This window comes from Gopherus flavomarginatus, chromosome 6 (assembly GCF_025201925.1).
Source record: "Gopherus flavomarginatus isolate rGopFla2 chromosome 6, rGopFla2.mat.asm, whole genome shotgun sequence".
Lineage (NCBI taxonomy): Eukaryota > Metazoa > Chordata > Testudines > Testudinidae > Gopherus > Gopherus flavomarginatus.
The window spans coordinates 68,092,159-68,112,404 of NC_066622.1; the positions used below are offsets into that span (position 1 = coordinate 68,092,159).

General features: G+C 45.7%; 1 protein-coding gene across 3 annotated transcripts in view; it reads left to right on the forward strand.

Annotated features, from left to right (window-relative positions):
* PIK3AP1 (phosphoinositide-3-kinase adaptor protein 1) overlaps positions 1 to 20,246 on the forward strand; it is a 78,962-nt gene that overhangs the window by 18,647 nt on the left and 40,069 nt on the right. For all 3 annotated transcript variants that reach the window (XM_050960105.1, XM_050960107.1, XM_050960108.1), the window contains one exon: positions 18,051 to 18,199. In XM_050960105.1, the coding sequence (XP_050816062.1) occupies positions 18,051 to 18,199 (149 nt within the window). The remainder of the gene's footprint in view (positions 1 to 18,050; positions 18,200 to 20,246) is intronic.

Genomic DNA, 20,246 nt, shown 5'->3' on the forward strand with positions numbered 1-20,246 from the left:
TCTGCCACCGCTGAGAATAGCCAAGCTCCATCCTCTTGGAATCCCCCCTTCAGGTAGTTAAAGGCTGCTATCAAATCCCCCCTCACTCTTCTCTTCTGCATACTAAATAAGCCCAGTTCCCTCAGCCTCTCCTCGTAAGCCATGTGCCCCAGCCCCCTAGTCATTTTTGTTGCCCTCTGCTGGACTCTCTCCAATTTGTCCACATCCTTTCTGTAGCTGGGGGCCCAAAACTGGATGCAATACTCCAGGTGTGGCCACATCAGTGCTGAATAGAGGGGAATAATCACTTCCCTCGATCTGCTGGCAATACTCCTACTAATGCAGCCCAATATGTCATTAGCCTTCTTGGTAACAAGGGCACACTGTTGACTCATATACAGCTGCTTGTCCACTGTAATTCCCAGGTCTTTTTCTCCAGAACTGCCGCTTCACCAATCGGTCCCCAGCCTATATCAGGGCCTGAGTTTCTTCCATCTTCAGTGCAGGACTTTGCACTTGTCATTGTTGAACCTCATCAGATTTCTTTTAGCCCAATCCTCCAATTTGTCTAGGTCACTCTGGACCCTATCCTACTCTCCAGCATATCTCCCTTGGGGCAGGGATAGCTCAGTGAGTTGAGGCTTGGCCTGCTAAACCCAGGGTTGTGAGTTCCCTCCTTGAGGGAGTCATTTGAGGGACTTATTTGGGGATTGGTCCTGCTTTGAGCAGGGGGTTGAACTAGATGACCTCCTGAGGTTCCTTCCAATTCTGATATTCTATAATTCTCCCTCTCCCCCCAGCTTAGTGTCATCTGTGAAATTGCTGAGGGTACAATCCATCCCATCATCCAGATCATTAATGAAGATGTTGAACAAGACTAGTCCCAGGACCAATCCCTGGGGCGCTTTGCTTGATACTGGCTGCCAATTAGACATCAAGCTGTTGATCACTACCTGTTGAGCCCAATGATCTAGCCAGCTTTCTATCTACCTTAGTCCATTCATCCACTTAATACTTTCTTAACTTACTAGTGAGAACAATGTGGGAGACTGTATCAAAAGCTTTGCTAAACTCAAGATATATCACATCCATCGCTTTCTCCATATCCACAGAGCCAGTTATCTCATCATAGAAGGCAATCAGGTTGGTCAGGCATAACTTGCTCTTGGTGAATCCATGCTGACTGTTCCTGATCACCTTCCTCTGCTCCAAGTGTTTCAAAATGGATTCTTTGAGGACCTGGTCCATGATTTTTCCAGGGACTGAGGTGAGAATGACTGATCTGTAGTTCCCCGGTTTCTCCTTCTTCTCTTTTTTAAAGATGGGCACTATATTTGCCTTCCTCCATCATCTGGGACCTCCTCTGATCACCACGAGTTTTCAAAGATAATGGCCAGTGGCTCTGAAATCTCATCAGCCACTCCCTCAACACTCTGACCAGAGCTAATCCCCAGAATGACCAGGAGGAGGCGCCATCTGCAGAGAGTGGATTCCGTGACAATGGGTCAGAAACCTGGCAGACTTGGAGCACCAAATCCTGAGCATAAATCAGATTGACTTCATGCAAAATGTCACAGTCTTGCAGAGATGTGGACTTCAATCCATTGCTCATCATATTCAAAAGCGGCATTGCATGCTCTTCAGCCACATCCCCAGGATGGACCAAAGTACCCCAGCATGCCATGCTCTCAAATTCTGCATTGACGCATGAAGTGGTGCACATCTGGATTCTACCTGGCAGAGCCTGGGGGCCCACCCTAGAGATTTATGGATTTGCAGGATTGAGCCAGATCTGGGAACTTCACTACATACTGCCACTAAAAGATATTACCCACCCATCTTGTCTCTCTACCATCAACCATGGTCACTCTGCAGGTGCAATGCTCCACAGTAGACTATGTATGTTTGGTGATGATACACCACAGAAAGTCAGTGGAACTTAAGAGTCTATGTTACTTTTGAAAATTTTACCCAGAAAAACTCTATAGGAATGTAGATATGAAATAGTAATTAGAAACCTAGGAAAATCAAAGCTAAAAATGAAACTTAGGAAATCCCATTATTTGAAAGTGGAGATCCACAGTTAAAGTCTCTCAAACAACTTACGTGCTGCTCCTGTTGTGATGCTAGCTGCAATCTTCCCTTCATATCTACTTTGTAAAGCAGGCTAATTTTGGAATAAACGTTTTTTTCCTAAGAGCTTCCAGAAATCCACTGCCAGTGGCTAGCCTACATTTGGAAAAGCCACTGTACTGGTGCAGTGACTGTCACTGGCCAGTTTGCTTAGTCTTTTTACATAAGAGTCTGCAGTTTATGGCTGTGCACAGCCTAAATGTAAAGACACCAGTCTATGGACTATCGAGAATAGTTCTCTGCAGTGCACACTTCTTGTTAGGGATAGGGATGAAGCCAATTATAGGTTTACGCTTTCTCACCACACTAGCCTTTTCCCTTTTCAAATATATGCTCTAATTTCATTATCTAAGTTCAGAAAGTTTGTGCAAGGAGACACTAACGCTAGCCGACACTCATATAGCTGTTGGCACGCTGAATCAGTGAGAAGTGGTCAAGAATTGCTTTTAGTTTGTGTAAGTCAGGAATCTATGAAGTGCCTCTGTGGACTGTGTATGTCTAAGAGGAGATCTTAGTTTGTGGTCATGGCTGGAAGAAACCCATTTGTTACAGATGGATAAGGTGTTAGTCTGTTTCTCCGGATGCCTCTGTGGGGCATAATTAACGTTCTTTGGGTGCATTAACTGTACATTTTACCTTTATATAACCCCTATCACTTACAGTACAGAACTCTGAAGTTCCTGGGTTTCTAATATCTGTTATTTATAACCACACTGCTTGTAAAGAATGTTTATCCTTCTTTTTCTAATATGTTCACCCAATCACAACTCCTCTTAATGAAGCTGTGTAGGAGTTTCAGGGTTTTACCTACCTGCAAGCTTTGGGAGCATGCTACCCTGCACAGCTTTTACCCCATGGGGCAAATTTCCATAGGACCCCAAAATTGCTTCAAACATCACCACTTTCTGTTCCCAGGGCCAGGGCAAAGAAGTGTATCTTGCAGGTCAACACAACACAGCAAAGAAAATTAACATGAGAACTCACAGTTTTCCCCTTGGACAGGAAAAGGAAATCCCATGACAAATGCTGGTCATGGCACTTCATGCACTTCCGAAGCCACTCTGATACCATGTTAATAAGGCCAGTTTAAGAACCCAGACAGTGTATTTCCATACAACAATGGAACTATGCAAGACAGGTTGCTCCACAGGGCAGTGAGAGCCAGAAAATGGCAAGGAGCAGACACTACATGGTCTCTAGGAACTCCTTAGGGCCCCTGGCTCACCAGCCAGCTTAAGTTCCCATGTTCCTTTGCTCCCGTTAGCTCAATATCTTGATTTCTGCCCCTTCCTGTCCCTGATTTGCCTACTTTCATGCCTCCCTGAACTCCAAATGAGCTGCTGCAGAGCTTAGCAAGAATCATAGGCTTAGTGCAGAAGTCAACATCTGGCCCCCAGTTTCTGGGGCTCTCCTAAGAGCCACAGTAGCTCTTGAGGATTTTAAAGATTATAAGGATGCCTATTTGGAGTGAAATCCCCACTGGGAAGATGTAGGAATTAGGGGAAGCCAGTGTATGAAGACTCCAGGAAGGAAGCAAGGGTGATGCTAAGACCCAACCAGGCAAGGGGAACTTTGAAACTTCCATAGGGCTAGAGGGCCATGTTAAGTTAGAGATTCTTGTGTTGGGCTCTGGTGAGGCACTGCTGCTGGTGGCTGCCCCCTCCTAGATATTCACTCTATAATAGCATCACAGGTCCCAAAGCACCATTTTTGTGTAGTAAGAGTAAGAAAGCAATTTCTTGCTTCATGGCTCCATGATTCTTCATCCTTCTCCTTGAGCAAAGGAATGGTCATGCCAGAACACATCATGGATCTGTCATTTCTGATGTTCCATCTCCAGCCATGGCCAGTGCTTGAGCTGTCAGAGGCTGGCACAATCCAGCCATAACACTGGATGTAGTAAGAGTCCTTCCTGCATGACAGATGCGAAGCATCTACTGCTGCAAAGAGACATGCTACCAAATTCACTGTCCGGTGGAGAGCTCAACACCAAATATGGCGAAGCACACCTGTACAAAGTGTTGCAGCAGGCAATAAGATCTACAATGTACATCTGTGGCTCTGTTACAATGTTGTGTCTGCTGTGGTTCGCAGCAGCAAAGATTTGCCTTTTAAAATATTTAATTTGGGTCAACTATTGCTTTTTTAAAATCTCATCCACAAAAACCACAGTCCAGTCATCGAGGCTATCTTGGACTTGGCTTCTCTTTTTTAGAACAATTAGAAATCTATCTGAACCAAAAAGAGAGTGCTTTATATAACTTTAGCTCTTCTGAGAGCTTCTCATTAAGATGTTGCAAGGTAAGGCTGGTGATCTTGAGTTAGTTAAAACGCAATGTGCAGAGTCCAAGGAATGATCAGAAGAGTAAATACTGACAGTGTTTCAGAAGGAGTCCATTAGCCAACGGGAGATTTCAAAGAAACACTGAATTGTCAGAGTGCCCTGCAGCTAAAGATCTCAATGCTGACATCCTCACAAGGCAGACTATTCTTAGCTTCGTTTGGAGTACAGGAAATGAACAGAGCCATTTATGCCATACTTGATACCTAAGATGTGCCAGGCTTTTGGCACCCAAGTTTGAGAAGCTTGAGCTACATGATTTGCCGAAGCTCATGGTCACTTGACCGATCATTTGGAGAGGTCTTCTGTACCTACTGGATTATCAAAACCCGAAAATGCACTAAGCTGACTGTGTAGGAGGTGGGAATTCTCTCTCCTGATCAGCCTCTTCATGGTAAGTTTATACTTAAAGCATGAGACTGGTACCTATGCTGTAGCTTATGTAGAAATAAACAGCAATTATCCTGGTGTTACATAACTTGGAAGAGTCCTGCCACACTGTGCATCTCAGGCCTCTTGCAACAATGACACACAACTATATACTGAGTTTGTGCCATTAGTGCTTGTTGCTAATCTCCCAAGGCATTTGCTACAATAGTTTGTTTCGTAGGTCGCAAGTAACCCACCATATGGCTCAGACCCACCCCATCTTCAAAGGCTATTAGGAAGTCAGAATTTGACTATGATTTTTCATGATGTTGATGACCCTGGGCATTCATGTCAACAATTAGGCAAACTTGAGGGCCCTCCAGAAGGGAATTCCAAGGCAGACAAAGGGAGAATGAGACTAAGAAGCAGCATTACCCTAACCCTCAATTATTTAAATTTATTACTGGCAAGAAGTGCTGGATTGACAGCCCTGGAAACCCAGGCCCGCCATCTACTCCTGGCCCTCTAATCAGCAGCCAAGATCTGCACTCCTTCCTAGTCCTTGTTGCTTTTCCTCTGAGCCTTCTCTTACCTTTCTGGCTTCCCCCCTCTCTGGGTTTGTCAGCCTCCAAATTTCTTCCTCCCATGGAGTAACTGTGGACTACCTTCTATGGTCCCAACACACCACCCTTCTGCCAGAAAGTGACTGCAGACTACCAGCCTCTGTTGCCAGCTATCTGGCTTTATATGGCCCCTCCTGTTCCTGCCCAGCTGAGCCTCATGTCTGATTAATCAATCCCTGCTTCCTAGCTCCTCCTTCAGGTGTTGCTTACAGGTTAATTGGGCCTAATTTACCCTCTCAGGACGAGTGTGGGGAATACACCCCATCACACCCATATAGCAAGACAGGTAGTGCAGGGGTTGGATAGATCCTGAACTCTATCTCAGCGTAAAGATGCAGGAGGTGGTGAGACCTATTTGTCGAAGAAAGTCCATTTTGCTGCAGCCATTTGAACTCTGCTTGCAGCCTTGTGAGGTCTTGGCACCCAAACCACTTAGTGACAAGATTGTCAAAAGCATCCGATAAATACTTGCAGGTTAATGGAGTTTTTTGAGGGGGTCTGGAAACTCTTCCGTAGTGCTAACATTATAACAAATAAGATGACAGCCCTTGCTTCAAAGAACTTACATCTTAAATAGATGAGAAAGAACTAATCTATGCATTGAATGTTCCTTTATTGTACATAGTTACTCAACAGGAAGCCCTGAATCAGTGATGATTATAGCTTGATTTTCAGCACTGGGAAAAATCCCAGGCATGCATGTGCTTTTTGATGTGTCGCCTGCTCTTGGTTAAGTGAGGCAGACAGAGTGAACCATCTGTCCCTCACTCTTGAAGTTTGGGGCACACGTTTCATAACAAGATTTTGATATAAACAAATAGACAAAGCCAACTGCAGACTACAATCCAGTCCTATTGCAGCTGCGTCCTCCCTGGAAGAACTTATGCAGGGAGCTGTTCTTCTGCCCAGCTTTCCTTCGAGGGCCTTACTGGTTCTTCAGCTCTCACAGGTGTACATACTGGAGCGAACTCCCTGTCTGCTGGTGTTCAGATGTGGCTACGCACCCTGTCCCAGATCAGCACACTAGGCCTCTGCCCAAAAGGAGCAGTAAGGATAACTGAGTGTCAGGCGAAGCAGGATTCTGCCTGGACAAATAATGGATGAAAAGGGATAGCCCTATCTGGGCTGTACATGTGTTTACCTGGCGACAGGAGAGGATAGCTCTCCAGCATTACCAAGGGAAGTGTATGGCTAGGTTTGTAAAGAACAGTATTTAATAAATGATCTTGGAGTCATGTCTGGAGGAGGAAGCCCCCTTTCTTGTGCAACTTGGTTGGGTTTGGAGGGAAGCCTCTGCTGGATTCAGGCAGGCTGTTGCACTGCTGGTGTCTTTGAAATGTCGCTAGTGGCCCTACTCCGAGAGCAGGACTAAGAACATGAGAATGACCATAATGGGTCAGACCAACTGTCTGTCCCGGTATCCTGTCTTCTGACAGTGACCAAGGCCAGATACTTCAGAGGGAATGAACAGAACAGCAATTTTGAGTGATCCATTCCCTGTCAACCAGTCCCAGTTTCTAGCAGTCAGAGGTTTAGGGATACCCAGAGCATGGGGTTGCATCCCTGACCATCTTGGCTAATAGTCATTGATGGACCTATCCTCCATGAACTTCTCTAATTCTGTTTTGAACTTAGTTATACTTTGGCCTTCACAACATCCCCTGGCAACAAGTTCCACAGGTTGACTGTGCATTGTGTGAAAAAATACTTCCTTTTGTTCATTTTAAACCTGCTGCCTATTTCATTGGGTGACCCCTGGTGCTTGTGTTATGAGGGGTAAATAACAATTCCTTGTTCACTTTCTCCACACCATTCACGATTTTATAGACCTCTATCATATCCCTCCTCGGCCATCGTTTTGCTAAGCTGAACACCCCAGTCATTTTAATCTCTTCTTGTATGGAAGCTGTTCCATCCCTCTAACCATTTTTGTTGCCCTTCTCTGTACTTTTTCCAATTCTAATATACCTTTTTTGAGATGGGGCGACCAGAACTGCTCATGCTGTATTCAAGGTGTGGGCAAACCATGGATTTATATAGTGGCCTTATGATATTTTCTGTCTTATTATCTATCCCTTTCCTAATAGTTCCTAACATTCTGTTAGCTTTTTTGACTGCCACTGCACATTGAGCTGATGTTTTTAGAGAACTGTCTACAATGACTCCAAGATCTTTTCTTGGATGGTAACAGCTAATGTAGAGCCCATCATTTTATATGTAGAATTGGGATTATGTTTTCCAATGTGCATTACTTTGCACTTATCAATATTGAATTTCATCAGCCATTTTGTTGCACAGTCAACCAGTTTTGTGAGATCTCTTTGTAAATCTCAGTCAGCTCTGGACTTAACTATCTTAAGTAATTTTGTATCCTCTGCAATCTTTGCCACCTCACTGTTTACCTCTTTTTCCAGATCATTTATGAATATGTTGAACAGCGCTGGTCCCAGTACAGACCCCTGGGGGACACCACTATTTACCTCTCTCCATTCTGAAAACTGACCATTTATTCCTATCCTTTGCTTCCTATTTTTTAACCAGTTACTGGTCCACAAGAGGACCTTCCCTGTTATCCCATGATTCCTTACTTTACTTAAGAACATTTGGTGTGGGACTTTGTCAAAGGCTTTCTGAAAGTCCAGGTACACTGTAGCCACTGGATCGCCTTTGTCTACGTGCTTGTTGACACACTGAAAGACTTCTAATAGATTGGTGAGGCTTGATTTCCCTTTTCAAAAGCTGTATTCACTCTTCCCCAACATATTGTGTTCATCTACGGGTCTGATAATTCTGTTGTTCACTATAGTTTCTACCAATTTGCTTGGTAGTGACATTAGGCTTACCACCCTGTTGTTGCCAGGATCACCTCTAGACCCTTGTTAAAAAATTGGCATCACATTAGCTGTCCTCCAGTCATCTGGCACAGAGACTGATTTAAATGATAGGTTACATACCACTTTTAGTACTTCTGCAATTTCATATTTGAGTTCCTTCAGAACTCTTGGGTAAATACCATCTGGTCCTGGTGACTTATTACTGTTTAATTTGTCAATTTGTTCCAAAACTGCTAATTTACCATTGAGAACTGCAACTTCATAAGGATTTTGGAAAATAGCAGTGTTCTCAATTTCCTTTTCATTCACATCCTTTTCCAGACGAGGGGGCTGTCAATATTCCTGTGCTTTGTTAGGAAACCTGCTGAACTTCTTTGGCTATATCTGCACTTACGCTGGTGCATAGAGTACAGACACTGCATGCTCAGCTAGCATGGTATAAATAGCAGTGCAGACAGTGAGGCGTGGCGAAGGTGGGTAGAGTACAGACATGCCAGAACCATAGGTATATATCCTACATGGTTCTCTACACTCCCAAGCCAGGCCTTCCCATCTACTATTTTTAGCAGTGTAGTGCCCCACTGCTTCCCTGTTGCCAGAGCCTTTCCCCACTGCAGTGAAAGAATCTGGCAGCGGGGAAAGGCTCTGACGAGGTCTGTGAGTAGAATTTAGTCACTGGCTTAATCCAGCTCCCCACATTGGTCCATTGTTTGTGCAGAGAGGACTCTCTCCTCAGGCACTCTGCCATCCCTACCAAGCCGCCTGTGCAGATACAGGCTTGGTGTGTGTGCTGTGACAGGTTTACAGATTCCTCGGGCGCCACTGTGGGTATGCTGCCAACAACTACTCGATAAGCAGTGAAACAATCCTGATGAGGTTAACATGTCCTCTCAATTCCCCTTTATTTGCTTTATAAGCAGAGACTGGTGCATGTTTAGACTGGTGTGGAGAAAGTGTGGGAAAGGCCTGTATTTTGGGGCAAATGCATGACTCGGTTTATGCAGTCACTTTGTGTGCTGACCTACCAGAAGTACCGACTTTTATTTTCCCCCAGGGTGCTCCACCCCACCCCATCCCTGCTCCAACCCCTCCCCCAAGGCCCCCGCGTGCCTGCCACTCACTGCTCTCCGTCCACCCGCAAGCGCCTCCCCCAGCTTCCAAACAGCTGATCAGCGGCCCCGCCAAACAGCTGTGGCTTCTGGGCGCTAAGCTGGTGGGATCCTGGGAGCACCCATGGAGGCGGTGCCGATGTGACCTATTAGGTCTGAAGATGTTAATTCCTCCTCTCGGGTAAGGTGAGTAAGGGATGGGTAAGGCCCTTTGTTTTGTTTTTGTTTTTTTAAATTTCCCAGGAATTTATTGGGTTTTATTAAAAAATGGGAGAAAATTGGGGAAAAGAGTGGGTGATAGGGGAAGCGTGCTCAGTACTTATGGGGGAGGGGGATGGCTGATACTCCCCACATAGCAGTTGAGGAAGCATTCTACTCCCTGCAGCAGCAGTCAGGGGTCCTTGGCTGCTGGGACCTGGCCCCCTGCCCATTTTGCTCCCCCACTTCGTAGGGGTAGTGGAGAGGGCCACGCTGAAGGGCTAGGCTCAGGAGTGGAGTGGAAGGCTGCGACCCTTGAACAATGGCTCCCTCCTGCCCTCAGCCTTTCACCGCAGCCCATCTGCTTCCCCTGTGAAAAATTCCCAGGTCCAAAAAAATCCACAATTGGGGTGAAAATTGGTAAAAACCAAGATTTGTTTGGGTGGAAACTTGGTCAATACCTGCTGCTTCCCCTTCCACTTGTGGCTGCTTGTTTTACTAGTATCTTCTGCTTCACTTTATTCCAGTCCATGTTTTCCTCCTCACTTTCTCTTCTCCGGTTCCTGGACCTCCTGGTTTTTGTGGCTGGCTTTTTGTTGATCTCACTGGTCTCAGAAATGCAGCCTTTGCAAGTTTGTAGGGAGACGGTTCATCTTCACACAAAGGCGTTCCGGGGGGGCAGGGAGAGAACTATGGTGGGACTGAGGGCAGGGGCACTGGAACGGGGGGGGAGGGGTTCGGGGGGCCATGGCCTCATCACTTTAAAAGTGGATAGGCTATGCCCTCCAAGTTTTATGGGCTGTAAGGGTGAGCAACGAGGAAGAGTGGGCAAAGAGGAGTGAGCAGGGGGGCAGGGTCTTGGGTGGAAGAGGCGGCACAGGAGCAGGGCCCTGGGGGAATTGGTGGCGTGGGGGGTCGGGGAAAAGGGGGTGACACGGGGGAAGGGGTAGCATGGGGGGAGGGGCCATGTTGTGGGCGCCAGTGCTCCCCCCTACTTTTAGAGAGTTTCTGATTGAGGGGAGTTGTAGTTCAGGAACCATGCTAAAGCATGCTGGGAAGGAATGCCAAAGAACATAAGGAACAGACTTCCGTCAGAATTGGAAGAGACTGGGATGAGGCAGGACCTGGTGTGGGCTCTCCAAGGCTGGGAAACCATCTGGGAGGACCTTGGATGAGGCCTGGAGAGAGGCAGGGTATAGTAGGTGGTTGTAGGCACAGGGGCTGGGGATGGGAATGCAAATGGAGCACTAGCTTCTGTCTCGAGGTCTGTAGCTGGAGCTTCCGGGGAAGGAAGCCAGCCCCCTTCCTCTCTTGTATCAATAGTGGGGAAGATCGGGACAGGTTTTGGGAGAAATGGCTATTGAACTAGCCTCAGGAGGGAAACTGGTGCCAGCCCTGCATTGATGGGGTGAAGGCAGTGGTCTGAGGGCCCAGGACGTGTTCTGAGTTTGAACTCTTGTTTGCCCTGAATAGGGGGACTTATGGCTTGCCTGGAGGGCTGAACCACATCAAAGGGCCTAGCTACAGGAGCACAAGGGAGCTAAGGTATCCCATCACTGCCAAGTAAGAACCTCTTACATTGAGGTATTGAGGTTTGAAATTCTGTCTCTAGTGGTGTCTACACTAGAGACTTTCTTAAAAATGTCTTGCTGTAGCAAGCACTCTGGGAGCATGAGCATAGAGCATGCTAGTGGTGTGTTTACCTGTTACACTCGTACCCTGAGTGACAGAAGCTAAAGTGCCAATGGCATGGCCTGTGCTAGAGCTCCTACCATAGCCACAAGCTGTGGCGTTTCAGTGGCGAGAGCAGCGATAGGAAATTTAAGGAAAGTCTACTGGAGATACTGCCTCTGTGCCTAGTTTTTCCACCTGCGAAATGTTACCTCACAGGGATCAAGGAAATGTTTGCAGAAGGCTTTGCACTTGGACAGCATGTTTAATCTGAGACTCTCAAAGTATTTATTAACCAGCTGTGGGTAACCACCTATCTCACCTATAAGATAAAAATTATCTTCTCCCAATCCAGATGTACATTTGTGTGTGTGTGTATGTGTGTGGGGTTTCCAAACTCCTCCACAACCTCACTGTTATGCTGAGCTTTTCTGCTAACTAGTCTGCCCTGTGTTACTGTTCTTCTCTCTTTGTCCCGGAGGCGAGTACAACAGTAGTCAGGGCCTTGCTTTTCCAGCTGTAATTTTGCCAAAGTTCCTTGTCACTTCTAGGATTTTACAAAGTTTCTGGCAAATACAGCTGAGTTTGCCCAGTTAGATCTGAACTCAGTGTCCAAGTGGAGGTGCTGGTCCACATGTAGGCTTTCACACTCATACTTGGAGTATTGACACTAAATTGGCTGCTCTTTAATCATGCTACCTCAGCTGGGAAAGAAGCACTGTAAGGAGAAAAATGTGTCCAAAGATCACCCATAAGGGCGCCAGCTTAGCGAATTAATTACTCAGCCTGTCTGGCTGGTTAATGCTATGTCCTGTGAACCGTATTAATATCCAGAGGCTGAAGTACTCTGGACAAGTTGCAGACTCTTTCAGTCAGCTCACATGCCTAAATTCTAAGTGCTGAGAAACCACAGCTGTCAGCTCCATGCAGATAAAATCAGTGAAGTCAGGAGGAAATGGATGACAGACCGGATGTATGTTCTGTGCGTAACAATATTCAGTATATTAAAATAACTCAGTGCTTCCCATTGGCTTATATTTCTAGTAAACAGTTAGCATAGCAGGTGGCCAGATCAAGTTTTTCTCAGGTTTTTGACTGGGGGCTACAGATGCGCACTGAAATCACACAGCCCAGCTGGCTGTGAAACTGAGGGGGAGGGCTTGGCTGGGATGGGAGAGACACTGCATGGAGTTGCTCTCTGAGACATTCAGCTACTAGCACTGCCTGGATGTCCATCCTTCAAAAGGAAATGCAGTGGGGTTTGTAGGACCATAGTTTGTTGCCTGACTGCAGTTCTCATGGGTACTTCAGAAGCAGTCAGGCCTGGTTTTGGGGTAGTTTATTTGAAGGGGAGCAGAAAGTGTCCTTCCGTACCAAGACAGAAATTAGTGTTTCACCTGTGAGTTGTTGAATACAATAATTACTGACAGGGGAAGCTCAATTCAGGTATTACCTTAATGATCAAGGGATCAGACCTCTCAGTTGTGGTCTGTCATATCTGGATGTTTTCACTTATAATTATACCCATTTTGCAAATATAGATGGTGGCATAGAGAGGACTGGGTCACTCTTCAGGTGCCTGGATGGTGTAATGAGGCCAACTCTGCCTGTTCCTTTGGGTCTTTGTGCTGCTAGGAACAGTAAAGTGGACTGTGCGCTGGTGCATTCATGTTCAGGTATCGGTGACGAGGGAACTCAGTCTCTCAATATAGCCCCCTCGGTGTTGCCCAGTTGCTTGGAGGGGAAGTTAGTAAGGCAAGGGTCAGGGTTTTCTGAATGAAAGAGCAGTTGAATAATTCATATCCAAAGTTCCCCCAGTTGGCTGCTCCATCAGCAGTTAATCCAGTAACTGATTAACATGGCTCACTCTGTTTTCACTCTACCTAATAGCTCTGTTTCCATAGCCTCCAGTCAGGCGACAGGATTAGGACTATGAGGAAATGCCCTACAAGATCAAACCATTCAGAAGCTTTAACAAATCCCAAATATATTGTCAGATGGCTCTCCTTAACCACTATTTACATAGAATCATAGGGCTGGAAGGGACCTCGCAAGGTCATCTAGGCCAGTCCCCTGCACTCATGGCCGGATTAACTAGACCATACCTGACAGGTGTTTGTCTAACCTGCTGTCATGGTATAATTCCCCAGTCTGAACCTTAGCATCCAAGAGATGGGGTACCAGCATGAATTCCTCTAAGCTTGATTACCAGCTTAGGACCTGTAGGGCTGCCACCAACCAGGAATTCCAGTGCCTGGTACACTCTGGTCCCCCCAAAAGCTTGCCCGGGGACCCCCAAAACCCAGTCCCTCTGGATCTTAGCACAAGGAAAGTAAACCCTTTCCCTCACCGTTGCCTCTCCCAGGCTTCCCCTCCCTGGGTTACCCTGGAAGATCACTGTGATTCAAACTCCTTGAATCTTAAAACAGAGAGAAAATCCACCTTCCCCCCTCCTTCTCTCTTCCCCTCCCAGACTCTCCCTGAGAGAGACAGTAATCCTAACACAGAGAGAACATTAACCTTTCTCTCCCCCTCCCTCCTTTCTCCCCACCAATTCCCTGGTGAATCCAGAACCAGTCCCCTGGGGTCTCACCAGAATGAAAAAAAAAACAATCAGGTTCTTAAACAAGAAAAGCTTTTAATTAAAGAAAGAAAATAGTAAAAATTATCTTTGTGAATTTAAGATGGAATATGTTACAGGGTCTTTCAGTTATAGACACTGGGAATACCCTCCCAGCCTAAGTATTCAAGCACAAATTAAAATCTTTTGAGCAAAATACCAATTTGAACTCCTCCCAGCCAAATACAGATTTGCAAATAAAGAAAACAAACATAAGCCTAACTCGCCTTATCTACCTAGTACTTACTATTCTGGACATATAAGAACCTGTATCAGGGAGATTGGAGAGAAACCTGGTTGCACGTCTGGTCCCTCTGAGCCCCCAGAGTGAACAACAACCAAATTCTAACAGCACACACACAAACTTCCCTCCTTCAAGATTTGAAAGTATCCTGTCCCCTGATTGGTCCTCTGGTCAGGTGACAGCCTGGCTCACTGATCTTGTTAACCCTTTCCAGGCAAAAGAGATATGAAGTACTCCTGTTTCATTAACTCAACTATCCGTTTATGACACCTGCTCTTAAAAATTTCCAATGACGAAGATTCCACAACCTCCCTTGTCAATTTATATCAGCACTTAACCACCCAGAGAGTTAGGAAGTTTTTCCTAATGTCCAGTCTAAACCTCCCTTCCTGCAATTTAAGCCCACTGTGCTGCTTGTCCTACCCTCAGAGGTTAAGAAGAACGATTTTTCTCCCTCCTCCTTGTAACAACCTTTTATGTACTTGAAAACTGTTATGTCTCCCCCATCCCCCCACCACAGTCTTCACTTTTCCAGACTAAACAAACCCATTTTTTTCAATCTTCCCTCATAGTTCATGTTTTCTAGACCAGGGGCTCTCAACCTTTTTCTTTCTGAGGTCTCCCCTCAACATGCTATAAAAACTCCACGGCCCACTTGTGCCATAACAACTGTTTTTCTGCATATAAAAGCCAGGACCACTGTTAGGGGGTAGCAAGCAGGACAACTGCCTGGGGCCCCATGCCACAGGGGACCCCATGAAGCTAAGTCAGTTTTAGCCTGGGGTGTCAGAGCTTGGGGCCCCAGGCTTCAACCCCATGTAGTGGGGCTTCGACTTTCTGCCCTGGGCCCCAGCAAGTCTAATGCCAGCCCTGCTTGATGGACCCCCTAGAACCTCCTTGCGGCCCCACAGGGGGCCCCGGACCCTGAGAACCACTGTTCTAGGCCTTTCGTCATTTTTGTTGCTCTTCTCTGGATTTTCTTTAGTTTGTCCACATCTTTCCTGAAGTGTGGTGCCCAGAACTGGACACAATGCTCCAAATTGAGGCCTAATTAGTGCAGAGTAGAGAGGAAGAATTATTTCTTGTGTCTTGCTTACAACACTCCTGCTAATACATCCCAGAGTGATGTTTACTTTTTTCCACAACATTATTGACTCATATTTAGCTTGTGATCTACTATGACCCCCAGATCCCTTTCTGCAGTACTCTTTCCTAGGCAGTCATTTCTCATTTTGCATGTATGCAACTGAGTGTCCTTTCTAAGTGGAGTACTTCACATTTGTCCTTATTGAATGTGATCCTATTTACTTGAGACCATTTCTCCAGTTTATCTTGATCATTTTGAATTTTAATTCTATCCTCCAAAGCACTTGTAGCCCCTCCCAGCTTTGTAGCTGTGAGCATACAATTCAATAAACTAGAGAGGCCTGAATTGTTGTTTCTTTTATGGACACTGTGCTGATAGTCCACATTTTATTGTGCTCATCTAGGTCTTTGAAATTCTGTCTAATCTCATCTCAGCCAATCTTCCTGGTGCTGAGGCAATCTATATGGGTTTGTGGTTCTTGGGGATTGCCGTTAGTACCTTAAAGACAGGTGCAGCACCTTCCAGTTCTCACAGCTGCTAACAAAAAGATGCAGAGTTCCTTCAGCTCTGTCTGACCCCCGCAACTACAAAGGTACAGTGAAACCCCACTATAACGCAATGTTTGGGGTCCAAAAACTTCCATCGCGCTAAATTCAGGGTCGCTTTATAGCGGGGTTTGTCAGTGGTCCCCAAGGCAGTGCATTGATGTGCGCTGTCTAGTGCCCCTAGTGCCTAGTGCCCAGCAGGGGAGAGAAGCCGCGGCTCCCCGCCTGCCAGGGACAGAGAACTCCGGGGCTGCGGATGCTGGTGCTCTCTGTCCCCAGCAGGCGGGGAGCTGTGGCTCCTCTTGAAGCCTCTTGAAACTCAACATTAACAAGTCACCAGGACCTGATGGCATTCACCCAAGAGTTCTGAAAGAACTCAAATGTGAAGTTGCGGAACTATTAACTAAGGTTTGTAACCTGTCCTTTGAATTGGCTTCGGTACCCAATGACTGGAAGTTAGCTAATGTAATGCCAATATTTAAAAAGGGCTCTAGAGGTGATCCCGGCAGTTACAGACCAGTAAGTCTAATGTTGGTACCAGGCAAATTAGTCCAAACAATAGTTAAGAATAAAATTGTTAGACACATAGAAAAACACAAACTGTTGAGCAATAGTCAACATGGTTTCTGTAAAGGGAAATCGTGTCTTACTAAGCTATTAGAGTTCTTTGAAGGGGTTAACAAACATGTAGACAAGGGGGATCCAGTGGACATAGTGCACTTAGATTTCCAGAAAGCCTTTGACAAGGTCCCTCACCAAAGGCTCTTACGTAAACTATACTGTCATGAGATAAAAGGGAATGTCCTTTCATGGATTGAGAACTGGTTAAAAGACAGGGAACAAAGGGTAGGAATTAATGGTAAATTCTCAGAATGGAGAGGGGTAACTAGTGGTGTTCCCCAAGGGTCAGTCCTAGGACCAATCCTATTCAATTTATTCATAAATGATCTGGAGAAAGCGGTAAACAGTGAAGTGGCAAAGTTTGCAGATGATACTAAACTGCTTAAGATAATTAAGACCAAAGCAGATTGTGAAGAACTTCAAAAAGATCTCACAAAACTAAGTGATTGGGCAACAAAATGTCAAATGAAATTTAATGTGGATAAATGTAAAGTAATGCACATTGGAAAAAATAACCTCAACTATACATACAATGTGATGGCTAATTTAGCTACAACGAGTCAGGAAAAAGATCTTGGAGTCATCGTGGATAGTTCTCTGAAGACGTCCACGCAGTGTGCAGAGCCGGTCAAAAAAGCAAACAGGATGTTAGGAATCATTAAAAAGGGGATAGAGAATAAGCGCGTTATTGCGAGGTTTAACTGTAGTTTGTCTTGTTTTTGTAACTGTGAACTTAGTTCACAGGGGAGTCCTCTGTGTTTTAAATCTTTTTATTACCCTGTAAAGTTACCTTCCATCCTGATTTTGCAGGTGTGATTCTTTTACTTTTTTCTTTATAATAAAGTTCTTCTTTTAAGAACCTGATTGATTTTAGTGTTCTAAAGATAAAGGGTCTGGTCTGTACTCACATTGCTAAGGGAATTAGTTAGTATATTATTCTCAAGCCTCCCCAGGAAAGGGGGTGAAGGAGCTTGGGGGGATAGGGATTCCAAGGGACCATCCCCTGAATTTTTGTGTAAATCACTTGTTAGTGTCAGCAAGGACAAGGAAAGGAATTTATATCTTGGGGAAGTTTTTAACCTAAGCTGGTAGAATATAAGCTTAGGGGTCTCCATGCAGGTCCCCACATCTGTAGCCCAGAATTCAGAGTTAGGGGGGAACCCTAACAGAGACTGATTGGGTTGGAGTAGAAAGAGTGGATCCAATAGTCTGATATAACTCTCTGTGGTGAGCAATACATGTAGGCCCTCAAAAGCAGACTCATCATTGGCGCTAAGGGGGATCAATTATCCTTTAATTCCTTTGGGAGAGGAGTGTGCACTGTTAGAATCAGCCCAGCTGATGACCAAATTCCTGTAACTGATGTTTACATGTAGTCTTATTTTCATATGAATGGGGCTGTTGAATAAGCATATTCAGTGCCTCTACAGCAGGTCTGTGGAGCTGTATGTCTCTGTGACCAAATGCAAACCAACCCCAGACGTCCCGTTACAGGAATAAATGAGGAAACTTGGTCGATTCCCCTTTTTTCAACTAGATCTCCTTTTCTGAGTTCTTGTTTAAGAATTTCAACAGGTTGTCTTTTAGAATACTTTGAGGCTTGTGTGTTTCTCCATGCATCCGTGTATTATTAGTGCATGAGAATGGCCTAATGGGATTCTGTCTGCTTTGTTTAGATTCTGGCTGCGATTCTGTGACTGATACAGAGGCAGAAGACGAGAAAAACCCAGTTTATTCCAGGAAACTTGCAATGAGTCAGCAGCACGAGACATCCGAGAGCACCCTGGGAGACCTGGTGGTGCAGCCTGACCGCATACACTGTGGGGTACAGTATGTCCATTTTCTCTAGAGTTCTCGACATGGGATTGTACTGTGCACTAGTGGCTAGTGCTCTGCATTGCCATGCTGGAGACCCAAGCTCAGTTCTTTTCCTTCAGCCCCACCCTCAGTGTCTCCATCTCCTGAGATTCCTTCCCACAGCTCAGGAGCAATACTGTGACACTCAGTGTCCTACGGTTGTCCTGGCTGCACTGTAACTCCTCCGATGAAGACTTAAACAGGGTTGCCACCCAACCTGAAGGTTGTGGAAGAGGCTCAGGCTTTTATGGGCTTAGTCAGGTTGATGGTATATAATAAGTCGTGGTGGACTATCTTCAGGTTCTGGGGTTAACACACCATTTTGTAAGAGTCCCAAGGCACTTCCTGCAAATTTTCTGGGATCAGTTTCCTGCCTCTTCTGAAAGACAGCATCTCTGTCAGCACAGCTCATCTCCCCTGCCTCTCCCCCCAAATGGAGAGTACTGTACATATGCCCCAGCAAACTCTGTCACAAGAGCACCACCTAATGGAGCACCAACTTCATTTCCCTCCGTATCTGGGGGTATATGTTCTGGTCTGACCCAGCCTGATACTGCTCAGTTTGAGATCTGATGTCCATACAGCTTGAGGTACTGACTGTTACAGGAGACTTGAAAAACCCAACAGCTAAGCAGCATTGCAGTGTTGCAATGTGACCACCAGTTTACGTTATTTCCTTTTCATGCATTGTGGAAAAGACGCCAGCTTAGCCTTTTAGTGCAATGAAACAAGGGCAGCAACTCGATATGTTTCCATACTTGTCACGGTGTGGCCAACTCCCAGGCTTTTATAGTTTCTCCATATTTGGAGTCTGTTTTAAAGCCCCAGCTCCTGGAGTCATGTGACCATGGGGGACACTGCTTTTATTTAGAGTTTCTAGGCTTCATGTTTGCAGAGAAGCTTGAAAACATGAGCCATAAAAGCACAGATTACTAGGCAACTGAGAATTCAAAATCCATTTAACAAGAATTTTTAAGCGATTCCTGATATTTTTGCAACTGATTCTTGATTTTTGGATGCTAGAGGTTGGCGGTATTGTTGTCACCTCGTCTAAAATGGCTTTACCATACTGGGAATTTCTGGATCAGATGCACAGTAGCAAAATATGCTCCCATGTTCAGAAAGGGGCGGAGAGGGTGGTGGGTCTGAAACATACTCTTAGGCCTTTGCTTCCAGATCTGGGGGTGCTGAGAGTGACAGAGGTGAAACTCGCAACTCCTGTGGCTGGGACAAGGGTTTGTTTAACTGCAGCAGCATGACCCCTACTGGGCACTATGTGTAACTGAATTTGAGCTTCTAATGGAGTTCTAAGCTTTACCTACCTGTATCAAAAGGCGGTGTGTGGTGGCATCTGAACACGCTGGAACATAGGAGAACGAATGCTGCTGTTGAACTGGAGTGGTGCCCTGTGTGGCAGAAGCATTCCTTAGTGAGATGGAACGGGGGCAGGAATAGATTCAAAGGAAATAGCTGATTGTGTTTTGTGAAACATCCTCGTCTGTGACTGAGGCCTAAGATCTTTGTGTGCTCTCCTCGCTATGACTGACATGGAGACAACCTCACCACAAAGAGCAAAGTTAACTGGGCAGCCTCAAGATCTTGTGGGGCGGAGCATCTTCGAAAAAGAAACCTGGGGTACGTTTGGAACTTCCTGGACAGCTGTAAGTGCCACATCCATGGGAACGATGCTGCTACCACCCCTGTGCATTTACTGGGCAATCCATCATCTCAGGGCATTTCCAGGTTACATCAGAGCCTCATGTGTTACCAGCACTCTACATGCTATAAAGCTTTATCCATTTCTAGTGCCTTCCACATGGTGATAACAGGCCTTCATGAATTAAGCCTCACAACAACGTGTGCTGTAGGTAACTCACTTCTGCCTTTGTTTCCTCATGTTTAAAATAAAGATAAGTGCATTGTCCGAGGTGTCACTGGCAATGGCTAGGAATCTCAAACTCATGGCATGATACAATCATAGATGATCTAAGACTGAGGGGGAAATCAGAAGCTGA